At 45.4% G+C, this 14,974-nt stretch overlaps 1 protein-coding gene across 3 annotated transcripts in view; it reads right to left on the minus strand.

The window, feature by feature from the left end:
- Smarcal1 (SWI/SNF related, matrix associated, actin dependent regulator of chromatin, subfamily a like 1) overlaps positions 1-14,974 on the minus strand; it is a 62,380-nt gene that overhangs the window by 17,647 nt on the left and 29,759 nt on the right. For all 3 annotated transcript variants that reach the window (XM_045148230.1, XM_004662848.2, XM_045148231.1), the window contains 2 exons: positions 9,046-9,186; positions 5,787-6,002 (listed from right to left, as the gene is read on the minus strand). In XM_045148230.1, coding sequence (XP_045004165.1) covers positions 5,787-6,002; positions 9,046-9,186 — 357 coding nt within the window. The remainder of the gene's footprint in view (positions 1-5,786; positions 6,003-9,045; positions 9,187-14,974) is intronic.

Here is a 14,974-nt window from a genome sequence, read left to right on the forward strand (position 1 = left end):
GAGTTCGAGGCCATCCTGAAACTCCACAGTGAATTCCAGGTCAGCCTGGGCTAGAGTGAGACCCTACCTTGAAAAACAAACAAACAAACAATAACAAACAAAAAAAAAAACAACAGATAGAAATGATACTTATTACGAGTACTCTTATTTTTTAGATTTCATATAGTAGATGTCCATTGTACTACTGATTCCTGCTGTTTATTCTTCCTCCTCTTCCTTTCTTCCTCCTTCCTCCTTTTTTTTTTAATAATTTTTTGTTCATTTTTTATTTATTTATTTGAGAGCAACAGACACAGAAAGAAAGACAGATAGAGGGAGAGAGAGAGAATGGGCGTGCCAGGGCTTCCAGCCACTGCAAACGAACTCCAGACGCGTGCGCCCCCTTGTGCATCTGGCTAACGTGGGACCTGGGGAACCGAGCCTTGAACCGGGGTCCATAGGCTTCACAGGCAAGCGCTTAACCGCTAAGCCATCTCTCCAGCCCCTCCTTTTTTTTGTTGTTGTTGTTGTAAAATGGGATCAAACCCAGGTAAGTACTCAAGCACCGACCCATATCCCCAGCCCTGGGGTATTTTTTAAAAAATTTTTTTGTTTATTTTTTATTTATTTGAGAGCAAGAGAGAGAAAGAGGCAGAGAGAGAGAGAGAGAGAGAGAGAGAGAGAAAAAATGAATGAATGGGCAAGGGCCTCCAGCCACTGCAAATGAACTCCAGACTCACACACATCCCTAGCCCTGGGCTATTTGTTTGTTTGTTTTTCAGGGCAGGGACTCACTCTGGTCCAGGCTGACCTAGAATTCACTATGTAGTCTCAGGGTGACTTTGAACTCACAGCGATCTTCCTACCTCTGCTTCCCGAGTGCTGGGGTTAAAGGCGTGCACCACCACACCAGGCTACCCTGGGTATTTTGTTGTTGTTGTTTATTTTTATTTATGTATTTGAGAGCTACAGAGAGAAAGAGACACAGAGAGAGAGAACAGGTACACCAGGGCCTCCAGGCACTGCAGACAAACTCCAGACGCATGCGCCCCCTTGTGAATCTGGCTAACATGAGTCCTGGGGAATAGAGTTTCGAACCGGTGTCCTTAGGCTTCACAGGCGAGTGCTTATCCACTAAGCTATCTCTCCAGCCCAACCCTGAGTATTTTTGATGGTGAAGAAATCAATAGTTTTAACTTTAAAAAGAATAAAATCTTCCCCTAACTGAGTAGACATCACCAGATCCATGGTTATTTTTCCCCCAGCGAGGACATGTTAAATAGCCTGCGTGCTTTGTTCCTGTGTCTCAACTTTTATTATGATAAATCCACTGGAGATTTCAATTTATTTTCCAGGTTGGAAATCTCAATGGCTTGTCAAATGTTGAGGGGAAATTGGCACTGTGGTTAGGAGTCTGCAAGGACCCCTCCATCTTCCTGCTTCTGCCTTGCTGATCAAAAGCTGGCCTTAGACCAAAGATGATTACAGTCAACTTTCCATAGCTTTTGAGATGTCTAGTATTTCAGAAAAAAAAGAGAGAGAGAGAGAGAGAGAGAGAGAGAGAGAGAGAATAGCTTTCATTATAAAATTGTATTTTACAAATTGGCTGCTTCACCTTGGCTTCTATTTTTTTTTTTTTAATGTCTTCTTCTGGGCTAGAGAGATGGCTTAGCAGTTAAGGTGTTTGCCTGCAAAGCCAAAGGACCCAGGTTCAATTACCTAGGACCCATGTAAGCCAGATGCACAAAGTGGTGCATGTGTCTGGAGTTCTCTTCCTCTGTCTGCCTCATTCTCTCAAATAAATTAAAAAAAAAATTTAAATGTCTTCTTCTAGATGGAATAGTGTGAAAGAACAAACAGTTCTTGAGCTGGACATGGTACCTCACACCTATAAACCTAGCACTCAGGAGGCTGAGGCAGGAGAACCACTGTGAGTTTGAATCCACCTGAGCTACAGAGTGAGTTCCAAGTCAGCCTGGGCTATAGTGAGAACCAGCTTCAAAAATAAAAAAATAAAAATAAAACAACAACAACAAAAAAACAGGGCTGGCCAGGGGTTCAGTTCCCCAGTACCCATGTAAAGCCAGATGCACAAAGTGGCACCTGCACCTGGAGTTCACTGGCAGAGGCAGGAGGTACTGGTGTCTCCATAATCAAACTCTCATCCATGCATGTGTGCAACTAAAGAATATAAAATAAAAAATAATAAAATTAAAAACACTCAGTTCCTAACAGGCAGGTTCGCAGTGTCTGGTGGGGCCACCATGATCTACAAAACTACTGGACAACTTGGAGAAAAAAACCTAACTGTGAAAACTCGGGGTGAGGGCACTTTCTGTAGAACATAAGGCCTACTTATTTAACTAAAACCGTGACAGCCTGGTGCCCTCTTTCAACCGTTCACCTGGGGATTTCACGGCTGGTCAGGGCTCAGAAGCGCTGTGAGCGGGACCCTTGCCCATGCCCAGCCCGCGCTGGACCTCAGCTTAGAAGTGCAGGCAGTGGCAGAAGTGGGCAGACTGTGACGGTGCGGGACCTAAGGCCCACAAGCCCTCTCCCGTTTCTCACATGGACGACAAAGCTGAATTTACATTAGTAACACAGACAGACGTCAGCTTTTCAAGGACTTCTTATCTAGAAGGCTGCTTCTGGCTTTAGGCAGGTAATCTGTGCCAACTTTATTTCTATCACTTAGGGATAAAGATGCAACTCACGGGAGACTCCAGGGAAGCAGAGGAGCCTCAAGTGTTGGCCTGAGCCAGAGTCTTCGAGACTTCTACTGCAGCCTAGGTTCAAGACTTCTACTGCAGCCTAGGTTCAAGACTTCTACTGCAGCCTAGGTTCAAGACTTCTTGCAGCCTAGGTTCAAGACTTCTACTGCAGCCTAGGTTCAAGACTTCTTGCAGCCTAGGCTGTATTTGCCCGCAACGGAGTGAAGACTCAGGACACTTCTAAGACCATGCTGGTTACCACCCAGCAGGGGGAGCTCTAGGCAACAGGGCTGATCCCTATGCGCTTTCCCAGCACCAAGGCTCCCTTTCCTACATATAAAACAATCAACAAATTGCCCCGCCAGTGAGAGATTTATACAGCTACCAAAAAATTATGAAATACCTAACATTAATAATTTTCATGGTTTATCTTAAATTTAATTTTATTAGTTTGACATGAAATCAAACTTTCAAGCTACTTCTGAAATCACTTTTGGAATTACTCTTCGAGCTTCAAGTATTATATGAGTTGGTAGAGGGCTTTACAACTTGCCGCACTGAGGATAAAATTCATGATGCTTCAATTTCTTGTTCTCTTTCCTGTTGGCTGTATGGCTCAATTCACGACTGCTGCTTAGCCCGTGAATGTGACTTTCCTCTCAGTTCAAATGCTCAACAATACTTTCTGGCTGTGTCCACAGGGGGTAATTCTCAAGCTGGTTCAGGAGACAGACCGGGTACAGGCAAGAATCCCTGTCAGGCTACTTCCATCACAAATCAAACAACTTTACCAGTAAAAACAAAAACAAAAAAATAAAAGCCCAGTATTTTATATAGATCTTTGCATTTAAAAGTACTTCATGTCCAAAATTCTCCCCATTAATATAGTGGCTGTCTTTGTTTATTGGTGGTATTCACGAGTAAACAAAAGTCAGCCAATATTAAAGATTTTAAGAAAGGGTTATAAGCAGGGGGTATAACTCAGTGGTAGAGCACGTGGTCAGCATGTACAAGGCTCTGGGACCCACCCTCAGCACCAATAAAGGAGGAAGGGAGGGAGGGAGGAATAGAGGTAAGACAGAGAGAGAGAGAAAGAGAGGAGAGAGAAAGAAAGAAAGAAACAGAGAAGGGGAAGGGAGGAAAGAGGAAGGAAGGAAGGAAGAAAACTTTAATGTTTTTTTTTTTTAATTATTTATTTATTTATTTATTTGAGAGTGACAGACACAGAGAGAAAGACAGATAGAGGGAGAGAGAGAGAATGGGCGCACCAGGGCTTCCAGCCTCTGCAAACAAACTCCAGATGCGTGCGCCCCCTTGTGCATCTGGCTAACGTGGGACCTGGGGAACCGAGCCTCGAACCGGGGTCCTTAGGCTTCACAGGCAAGCACTTAACTGCTAAGCCATCTCTCCAGCCCAAGAAAACTTTAATAACCACCAAGATTGAGATTTTTTTCCACAACTGAGTTTTAATGACACAGCACCCAGGTTCTGCCAAAATAAAACCTAAGGAAAGTGTGCTGGCTTGACACAGCGATGCATATCTATAATCATTCATGCATGCGAGAAGCAGGTGCAGGAGGATCACAAGCTGGACTTCTGCCTGTCAGCAAACTTGTCTCAAAACCAAAATCAGGTTGGAGAGCTGGCTTAGTGGTTAAGGTGCTAAGGACCTGGGTTCAATTACCCAGTACCCACATGCCACTCAGATGCACAAGGCAGTGCATGCATCTGGAGCTCGTGTGCAGTGGCTAAAGGCCCTGGTGTGCCCATTCTCTTTCTCTCTATCTGACTTTCTTTCTTTCTCTGCCTCTCCCAAATAAATAAGTTAAAAAAAATAGCCCACAACAACAAAATAATAGTACTCAGTATGTCCACATCAATGCTGAAAACTATAGTATAGCAAAGAGATTATACTACCCCCCCCCTTTTTTTTTTGTTTTTTTGAGGTAGGGTCTCACTCTAGCCCAGGCTGACCTGGAATTCACTATGGAGTCTCTCAGGGTGGCCTCGAATTCATGGCGATTCTCCTACCTCTGCCTCCCATGTGCCGGGACTAAAGGCATGTGCCACCACGCCTGGCTTATATTACCCCTTTCTGAGACCATCTAGGTTATTGTATGCAATTCAAAATAAATTAAACAGTGTGAAAATTTACCAGGGCATCCTCTATTCTACCCCATTCCTCAAAAGTTTCTAGCCAGGATTGCTCATTGCATTGTAAAAATGACACAGCAAACATCATACATTTTGTCTCCTGTCATTTTAGTTTATTCTGTAATCTCCTGGGAGGCTAAGATCTCAGCTGTGGGTAATTTCAGGCCCAATGGTTGTTATGTTCTTGCCAATGAAAATTATAAGGTTTTGTCCCAAAAGACAGAAATAGAACTGGTATAGATTTCTTTACAGCACTTTTTAGCACTAGAGGTTAAGTATGAGAAAGAAGTGTTTTGAAAAGATAAAGCCAGCCAGCATGGTGGGAAGAGCTCTGAATTACAGGGGACGCAGAGCTGGAGCTAGCCTCAGATCCATCAGCAAGCAGCCAGGAGACCCCAGACAATCTCTGTGAGCCTCGCTTTCCCTCTCTGAAGACGCAGATGCCAGCTTCCTAGCAACCAAAACTGGCCCTAACACAGGCTCAGAGATGAAGAGGGCTTGAAAACTGTGCTTCAGTGCATGCACGTCCACTTGTCATTCTGAGTAATGCAAACAGCCTGGTGTGGTTACAGTGACCGTATGTATCCAACGTGTGTATAGCAATGGTCAAACAACTGTCCCCAGATACACAGAACATAATCTAAACAAACTTCAACATTCTCTGAGGGGTGCAGAGTACACATCCCCACCCTGCCACGGCCCAGGACTTATTGTTATGCCCATCCTGCAATAGCAACCCACACAAATATAAGAACACAAATGAAGCGGCCAATTTCAAAATCGATTAGGTCAGGGAAGGAATCAAGCGGGCCAACTATTCTTGCCCAGGCCACGGAAAAGATGATGGTGAGTCAGGTTCAGGAGCCTGTGCACAGAACCCCTTCCGGAAAGGACACCTAAGGACAGGTCTGTTGCCCAGTCCACCTCCAGTCCCCCACTCACAGTTTTGTCACTGGTCATTTCCTTGGCTGCGGCATCCAGGGCAGCCCTGGCCCTGGCGTTGATTCGACCCGGGGCGACCACCACCATCTTGCGCTGCTTGGCGGGCAGCTGGGACAGGACGTCGGACTTGAGGCGTCGCAGCATCACGGCCTCTTCCAGCAGGAGCTTCAGCTCCCCCAGGTTGGAGGAGCCCGAGTAATCCCAGCCCCACGTCATCTGAGGAGAGGCGAGGGGTTAGACCACGGGCTTGGACAGCTTTGCTCTCCTCACTGCCTGGCTTCATTTGGAGAACTTCAAGGGGGTTTGTAAGGATGAATGAACCCCAGTTAAGACAAATGAGGAAAGAAATGGGAAAAGCATGAGAACAACAAAAAAAAAAAAACACCACATGTAGCATTCCACAATCTGGACTCACATTTCCATATGCTAATGTGGAACATCAAGTGATTAATGTATACTAAAAAAAAAGAAAAAGCTCAGCTTTTCAGATGTTTCCCAAACCATAAACACAGAAATGAGTCTTCTCCAAGGCTTATGCTGGAGCCCATTGTACAGTGCAGTAAGTCACGTCAGTAGCACCATTACTTTTAGCGGGCTCTAAACAGCTGTTGCTTCTCAGTATGGATCACCCAGCGAAGCTCAGGGCAGAGCAGCAGAGGCTACCAAGGCACTGCTCTGGGTGAAGTGTTGGGTGGGCGGCAGGAGCCCAGACCACGGGCTTTCTCCAGGCTAGCTGAAAGCAGGGACGCTCTGGCAGAACACCCAGGCTCCCCACAACTGCAGTTCCCTCAATCGGTAGCTCCTGGGGAGCAGTGAGCTCAAACACCTATTCCCTGTCACATAGCTAGAGAAGATGCTAGTAATTAAGATAAAAACTCGGCCTGATAAAAATTCGTCCAGCACAGGTGAGGCCCTGGGCTTGACCCCCAGCCCCACAGTCGGTCAATCAGTCCATGTCCCATCCTTCATCTCAGCAACGACCTCACTGGGAGCAGGCGTGTGTGCGGCCAGGCCCTTCCCAGCGGCCATGCCCTCCTGCTTCAGCCTCCCCTGGACCGCGAGCTGCCTGAGGGCCAAGGGGCTGGTTTTGCTCACTTCACAGAACCAGGACCAGAGGACCTAGCTGAATGTCGGAGACAGGGTAGATGCGCCAAAGCTCTCCGCTAAATTGAGAATAGAAAGAGATGGGCAAAGCCTTTAATCCCAGCACTCTGGAGGCAGAGGGAGGACTTGCTGTGGAACCGCAGAGCGAGTTCCAGGTCAGCCTGGGCTAGGGCTAGAGTGAGACCCTACCTTGAAAAAAACAAAGAAAGAAAGAAAGCCAAAGGTGGAGAGGGAAATGACCCAGTACTGTTTCTTCTCCTTTTCTTTCCTTTTTCTCTTTAAGATAAATCTACAGGACGTTCTCAGCAGATCTCCAGTCCTGCACAGCAAATAAGCTCGACACAGAATGCTTTCCGCACGGTGTCTCTTAATGTGAAGCTGGGCAGGGAAAAAGCCACCTGCCTTTTGGGCTACATTTAAAAACATGCTGGGAACAAGTAGATATCATAATTAATGTGGGTATTATGCTCCTCAGTTTAATGTTACCTCTTAGCCTTTAGGTTAAACTGGACTTTGGAACACTCATAACCCAACAAGGATTTTCTGAAAGCATACCTGGCCCCAAGCACCAGGCTACATGGAAGGAAGGTTGTGAGGAAAACACAGTGTCTATAGTGTCTATGTCTGTGGTTTGTCAAGGTGAGTGGAAGAGAGAGAGGAAAAATGTCTTGTGGTGTGAGAGACTGGAAGGGACAGCTTGATGCTGAGAACACAGGACAATCTAGGGGCAAGATGATAAGTTCCACCTTTAGTTCCGTCCAACAAAAGTTATCTGGAGTCCCAGTTAAAGGCAGGAATCCTGTTCAGAAAGCACATCATTTGCAAATAGGACCCAGGTTCAAAACACATGTGAAGGCTACATGCAATTAATCTAATCTCGATCCCATCAGGAGGTGAGTCACAGACTGTTAATGAAGTGTATGGCTTTTAAGTACATTCTAACAGTTGAGAAATTGTCTCAACAGTCAGCTTAAAAGCAGTCTGCCATTAACTTTGCAAAACGCTACAATTTACATTATAAGTACTTTGCATTTGATGGAAAAAAATTAAATAACTGAGGGTTTAAACTATTTTATACTTTAAACATGTGGCCAAGTGTGGCAGTGCACACTTTTAATCCTAGTACTTGGGAGGCACAGGTAGGAGGACTGCTGTGAGTTCAAGGCCACCCTGAGATTACTTAGTGAATTCCAGGTCAGCCTGGGGTACAGTGAGATGCTACCTCGAAAAACAAAACAAACAGCAAATATATATATATATATATATATATATATATATATATATATATGTATGTATATATATATATATATGTATGTATGTATATATATATATATATATATATATATATATGGTGACCAATCAAGAACTCACATAGCAGAGATTTTCCCTCACAGATGGCTGTAACTGCAGCCTGTGTCCAAATTATCAGTGTCTTTGATGAAGCAGGGGCTCAGTATATCTGTGATTGGATTAGAAAACAAGCTCCTAAGGTCGGAATGAGTGAGGTTTCACGAACCTCACTAGTGGCAATACTGATTGCGCTACATCCTGCTCACAGGGCTTCCCTCGCGATCTCTGGAGAACTAGAGCAACAAAGAAAGCACGCTAGAGTTGTATGTGCACAGAATTAAGTTTGGGGCCAGAAGTTTCTGGCTACTGAGCAGGCAATGATTCCCTAGAAGTTGAAAGCTTGTGAGCAAAGGCTCGTGGAGGTGAGCCCTCCGCAGGCGGCTTGGAATCTTGCTCTACTCTGCCTGGTCTAAGGCTCTGGGGCGTTCCTTCCAGGACAAACAGGCTCACTGCCTCATCTGCTTGATTGCCTGAGCCTGGGGCTCCTCTCTAGCTCACCCCAGTGCCTTCTTCACAGCCAACCTCTGACACAGCCCGGCACCAGTCTGGTGCACGAGCTTTAAGAGGAATGGCCTCTTTCCAAAAAATTTGTGCCTGTAATCATCATAAGCATTAAGACTTGGATGGACCAAGTCCACTTTGCTATTGAGAAATCCTCCAGGGTCAAGGTTAGGGGCACATCAGAACTAAATCTCAGTCCAGTTCTCTGGCCCCCATTTCTTGGCTCAGATCACAAGCAAAGAGAAAGTGTCCGCAGCAGGGTGAGGGGTGCGGGAGGTGGGGTTAGGAGGGAGAGAATACATACCCGTTTGGCATCACAGTAGCGAAGTCCAAAGGTATGAAACTGGGGGAAGAACGTTGGCTTGACCGCGATGATCTGCGTGTAGAGCTCTGCAGGCCGTGACATGGCTGGTGTGCCCGACAGCAAGATCACCCTCTTGGCAACCTACAAGGCAAAAAGTCACAGGTGACGGGGACCACCGAGGCTTATGAGGGGTTCTCTCATGGGGAATATCCGAAACGCTCCAGTGAGGTAGGAGCCGGATGCCACATGAACAGCAAAGGCCCCTGGGATGCGGCACCATCCTTCCTGGAGTCTCTCTCGCTATGGCCCTTCTCCAGGTTAAACACCTCAGATCTCAGGGAGACGTTAGATGGAGACTCCAAAGGTAGTGAAGACCAGCGTCACCCCAGTACCGTGTGATCTCTAAACAAGGGCACTATAACCAGAAGGGAAAAAAAAAAAAAAAAAAAAAAAAGACCACACACATTGGGACAACTGACTGGCATTGCCAATTAAGATGTCAACTGCTGTTCCTGAGGTCTTTCCTGGTTGTTGTAAGAACACTTAACACATCATCCTGAATTCCCTTGTCTGTCTCCCCCCTGGAATGCAAGCTTGTTGAGATCAGGACTGGCATGTTCCTTTCACATTCTGTAGCCAGGCACAGTGTAACGGATAAACAATTGCTGTGTGCTGAGAAAAATTCAGAGAAAGCTCATTAGTGTTCCAAAGGAAACTCAAAGGGTCCAAAGCCACAGGTCTTAACCTCCTTAATGCATTTAATTAATTAATTAATTAATTAATGCATTTCTGACGTCCTAGCTGAACTTAGTGACCCTACTGGGACCAGGAAGAAGTTTAAGGGATTGCCCGTGTAGAACCCTCCAGTGAGTTTTTCTTTTAGGAACGAAGTCTTAACTAACTTCACTGTGTTTCAAGACTTTGAGTTCACTTTGCAGTTTCTAAGATGCTCAAATGCTGTGGCCCAGATCCACTGGCAAAGTTCAGTGCGTGTGTCGGCAACAGCCCGCTCAGCAGTGGGCTAGATGGAAATCCGAGAGACCTGGCCCGAGGTGACCAGACCGAGATCACCGTTCTTAGTGCGGTAAGAAAGAGGGTGAGACCAAGAGGAGACACTTCACACTGCAATGGAACATGAAGTCGCCACAATTACTGGAGGTGACAATGATTTCAGTGCTGGGAAGAGACCTCACTATGACGCTCAGTTGTCTAGAAACAGCTTGTTAACCACGGTAGCCTTGAATTAGTGACAGTAACACAAGACAATCATGAAGTAAATCTCCTACGGGAGGAAATTAGGTTTTCAAATGGATACACCGCCTCAAAAAAAAAAATAAATAAATAAAGGCATGGCAGTGGGAAGAAAGATGATTCCTCATAAATATATAATACATACAATTCTCAAAATACACCGTGCCCTCTCAGCCCCTGCCAATACCTAATTCCATTATGATGGCAGAATTTCTCCAGCTGTAATTCTGCACAGTTCAATTACTTGGGCCTTCTAATTTCCTGCATGGTTTAATGCAAACTCATTAAAATAACAATGGGCTTCCTGAATGATGTCTGTTGCATGTCTCTGCTTAGCTCTAAAGTGTCCAGTTCAATGAAAGGGACAAAATAGGAAAGTTTCATCAGTAAGAGAAAACCTGTCTATCACCCTGAATCTACTCCCATGTCTCTGTGTTGGCATGGGGATGGAGACTGGGCAAAACCAGCTCATGGACCAGGTGCCAGAAGTGAGCTCTGGGTCTTCTATGGCATCGTCGGAGGGTGGTGATGCTCATGCCCCAGACTGGAGAGCCAGCTTTGGAAAGAAAGTGGAGGAGCAGCTTTTCTGTAATGGGATGATTTAACCTGCTCCCTGCTCAGCCCTAACATGTCTGCCTTGTCACCACGGTCACCTACAAATCCTTTAGTCTGTGCCCAGCTGAAAATGATTAATGTGCTCTATCTCTAACCTAGGAAAATAAAAATGTATAAGATGACATAATGCTTAATTGAACATTTTATTGGAATAATAAAAAATGGTTTTTGTTTGGTGTTGTAAAGACATTGTGGCTCCAGAAACTATTGGCGACAGATGACCTTCCAAGATGCACTTAGTTTCCTCAGAAAGTCCTGCAGGACAGCAGGACCAGTTGTTAGAAGTCATTTACCAAGGAGAGTCCCAGGTATTGTTCAAAGTCGACAATCTACACAGAGGCTTTAGCGTACGAGCCCAGAGGATGTCAGTACAGACAGAAGAACTCGAGTTGCTTTAAGTTCACAGAAGCAGCGCTTCAGAAATGCTTCATAACTTTCTGTTGTAATCTCTCTTTCCAACTGAGCCAGCACCATGATTTACTGAATTATTCTGACTGGCCACGGTGTAGTTCCCCAAGGCCCTCTGCACTATTCACTTTCTCACTACAGCGAACAAATGCCTGATCAAACGCAACTGAAGGGAAGGACCAGTTTTATTTCCACTTGGGGCTGGGGTTTCCAGTCCCTCACTGCGGGGAGGGCATGATGGCAGAAGAGGGAAGCAGAGCTGGTCGCGTCATGTCCATAATCATGAAGCAGAGGGAGACGAATCACTGCTCAGCTGGCTCGCAGAACCTCAGCCCATGGAATGGCACCTCCCACAGTTAGGCTGGGTCTTCCTACTTCAAATAAGCCAATCTAGAAAATGCCTCACAGATATGCCCAGAAATTTATTTCCAAGGTGATTCTAAATCCCATCTAATTGACAATAGTAACCATCATACCTTCCCTAGATCAAGAATAAAATCATGGTGGCGGTGCACGCCTTTAATCCCAGCACTCGGGAGGCAGAGGTAGGAGGATCGCCGAGAGTTCGAGGCCACCCCAAGACTACAGAGTGAATTCCAGGTCAGCCTGAGCTAGAGTGAGACCCTACCTCGAAAAACCAAAAAATAAATAAATAAAATAAATAAATAAATAAATAAAATCATGTTCCCCCTGCATTATTCCAGACACTCAAAGTGTATTCAATATATACCATTTAGAAATAAGACAAGCAGAAGGCAGGTCTCATCAAAGAGAAGGCCACATCTATACAAACTCAACATTTCTAAACCCCATGAATCTGGATGCAGCAGGACACTAGAGTATTAACTAGTACAGAAGCCATTCTAGAATCTTCAAACATAGCATTCAAAATCAAGGATGGGGGGCAAATGACCAGAAGTATCCAGATGAACAAAAGCAGGACCACAGCTTATTTACCCAAGAAGAAACACAAGTCATTTCCTGTACATGAATAAAAAGCCTGAGAATGGAGGAAAAGTTCGCTATGCAGTAAAACTCCAGGGATGGGCATGAAGGAAGAGTGATGTTCTGGTCTTCATATGCCTGAAGCAATCCTCTCCACAACAATCAAGACCATATAATTATGACCATTGGTGGGCAAAGGCTGTCCCCAGTACCAGCCAGTGATACCTTGTCAATGGCCTTTCTGGGTCTATGGCTAGCTCAGCATACTTCATGTAAATGGTTCCTTTTAAGTCCTTGGCTGTATTCCAAAAGGTCCTTGGGGTACTGACCTTACTAAGCTGATCTGCATAATTCAGTGCTCTCCAGCTAAACCAGTATCACTGATCTGTTGTTAGAACGATTCTGATGCAGCATGAAAGGCCGAGAACAGACAGAAAGAGGAATGTGACTGTACGTATATGGATTCAAAATACCAAATCCTGTAATGAGAATACAGCAAATGGTATAATCAGCTCATTGAAGCTATGCCATTCTGCGCTTGAAGGTAAGCAAACCATTTGTGTACAGGTATTAAGATAGCAGGCATGCTAAAATTCAAGACAAAGGTGGATTTTTCTCTAAAAAGACAATCTATTTTCTCTTAACTATTAGACTCCAGTAATTTCCCTTCAAGTCTGGCTCTGTAATACACTTGAGGAAATAAATCAGAATGGTGGACACAGGAACTTTCAGAGCCTTGGTATACCGGCGTATGAGCAGATCCTACCACAGGTCACCCTTCTCCCCTCTGTCCCAAGAAAGGCAAAAAAAAAAAAAAAAAAAAAATCACTTATTTCAGATGCAGAGGAACTGGCTTTCTACTTCCCACTTCTGTATGCTATGAAAAAGATGGTCACTGCAGAGCTACAAAAAGCAAGAGTTTCAATTTGGGTACGAACTCATCAAAGAGAACAGAGAATGTATATTTTTTGATGGACTCATATGACAGACTGTGAGGCGGCAACGTCTGGAATGACTTGGAATGATTTTTCGGGGCCTATGATTCAGGAACAAATGGTGGCCATAAAACAGTGATTGTAAGCCTGGGCATAGGGGCACATGCCTGTGACTGTAATATTGGAACCATAGACCCATGGCCACCTATTAATTTTTTTTCTTAGAAAACCATATTGGGGGGAGGGTGTGTATTGTCATGGGATACTTTTTATAATAATGGAAGTTGTTAAAAAAATTTTGCAAAGAAAAACATATTAAAGCCTCCCTAAGGATGGGTCACCACCCAAGCAATAACATTTCATTGATGTGCCCATAAATGACTATGGACATGTACATACTTAGTTAAGCTTAAGCTGACTGAAGACTAGTGATTTCACTTTGGAGCACATAACATAACACTGCCTTGTTATTCCTTTAAAAAGCAAACCTTGGGCTGGAGAGATGGCTCAGTGGTTAAGCACTTGCCTGTGAAGCCTAAGGACCCCGGTTCGAGGCTCGGTTCCCCAGGGCCCACGTTAGCCAGCTGCACAAGGGGGCGCACGAGTCTGGAGTTCATTTGCAGTGGCTGGAAGCCCTGGCGCGCCCATTCTCTCTCTCTGCCTCTTTCTCTCTCTGTCTGTCGCTCACAAATAAATTAAAATGAATAAAATACTTTTTAAAAAAGCAAAACTTGAAATGAGTAGGCACTGATGTCTATTTTGCAGGAAGGTAGGGAAATTAATTTTCAGGTGCTAAACTGTCAACATTTGGCAGAGTTCAGGCAAAAGCAAGTTTCTTCAAGCACTAGACAGTGCGACTTCAGAGCCTGCACGCGACACAAAGGCTGTGTAACCAGACACGCGCATGCCTGTGTTGGCTCGGTCCACTCCAACCTAGTGGCTTCTCCAAGCCATCTGAGAGGATGCTGACTTGCCATGAGAAAACACTATTTTGGTACTCCCCCACTTTTCTTTCTAATAGATTTTATTTATTTATTTGAGAGAGAGAAAGAGGAAGAGAGAGAGAATGGGCATGCCAGGGCCTCCAGCCACTGCAAACAAACTCCAGACACATGCGCCCCCTTGTACAGCTGGCTTATGTGGGCCCTGGAGAGTCGAACCGGGATCCTTTGGCTTTGCAGGCAAATGCCTTAACTGCTAAGCCACCTCTCCAGCCCCTCCCTCACTTCTTACCGTTAGGGAAAAACAATTTAATTTGGGGACCACCCTTTGTGCAAGATGGGGCAGGGGCCAGGACACACACATGGATAGCATGCTTAAACTGCGCATGAGAATATGTGTGGAAAACGCCAGGTGTGGTGGCGCACGCCTTTAATCCCAGCACTCAGGAGGCAGAGGTAGGAGGACCACCATGAGTTCGAGGTCAACCTGAGACTAATTCCAGGTCAGCCTGAGCTAGAATGAGACCTTACCTTGGAAAAAGAGAGAGAGAGAGAGAGAGAGAGAGAGAGAGAGAGAGAGAGGGAGAATATGTGTGGAGAAAGACCTGACTTTGCTCCACCTGCCCACTGCTGCCTGCTCTGAGGACAAAACTCAGGCCGGCCTGTATGACGGGGACGGGGACAAGGGGAGAACATGTGGGAATGAGTGAACATGGCTGGTCCCGCGGGTCACCACAAGCCCCAGACAGTGCAGAAAAGGGTTCAGCATGTCTCGGCTTGGCCAGCGATTCTTTCTGATGATTCTTTCTTGGCCTGGTTCTAAGTCTGGGTAAC

The sequence above is a fragment of the Jaculus jaculus genome, chromosome 4 (genome assembly GCF_020740685.1).
Source record: "Jaculus jaculus isolate mJacJac1 chromosome 4, mJacJac1.mat.Y.cur, whole genome shotgun sequence".
Classification (NCBI taxonomy): domain Eukaryota; kingdom Metazoa; phylum Chordata; class Mammalia; order Rodentia; family Dipodidae; genus Jaculus; species Jaculus jaculus.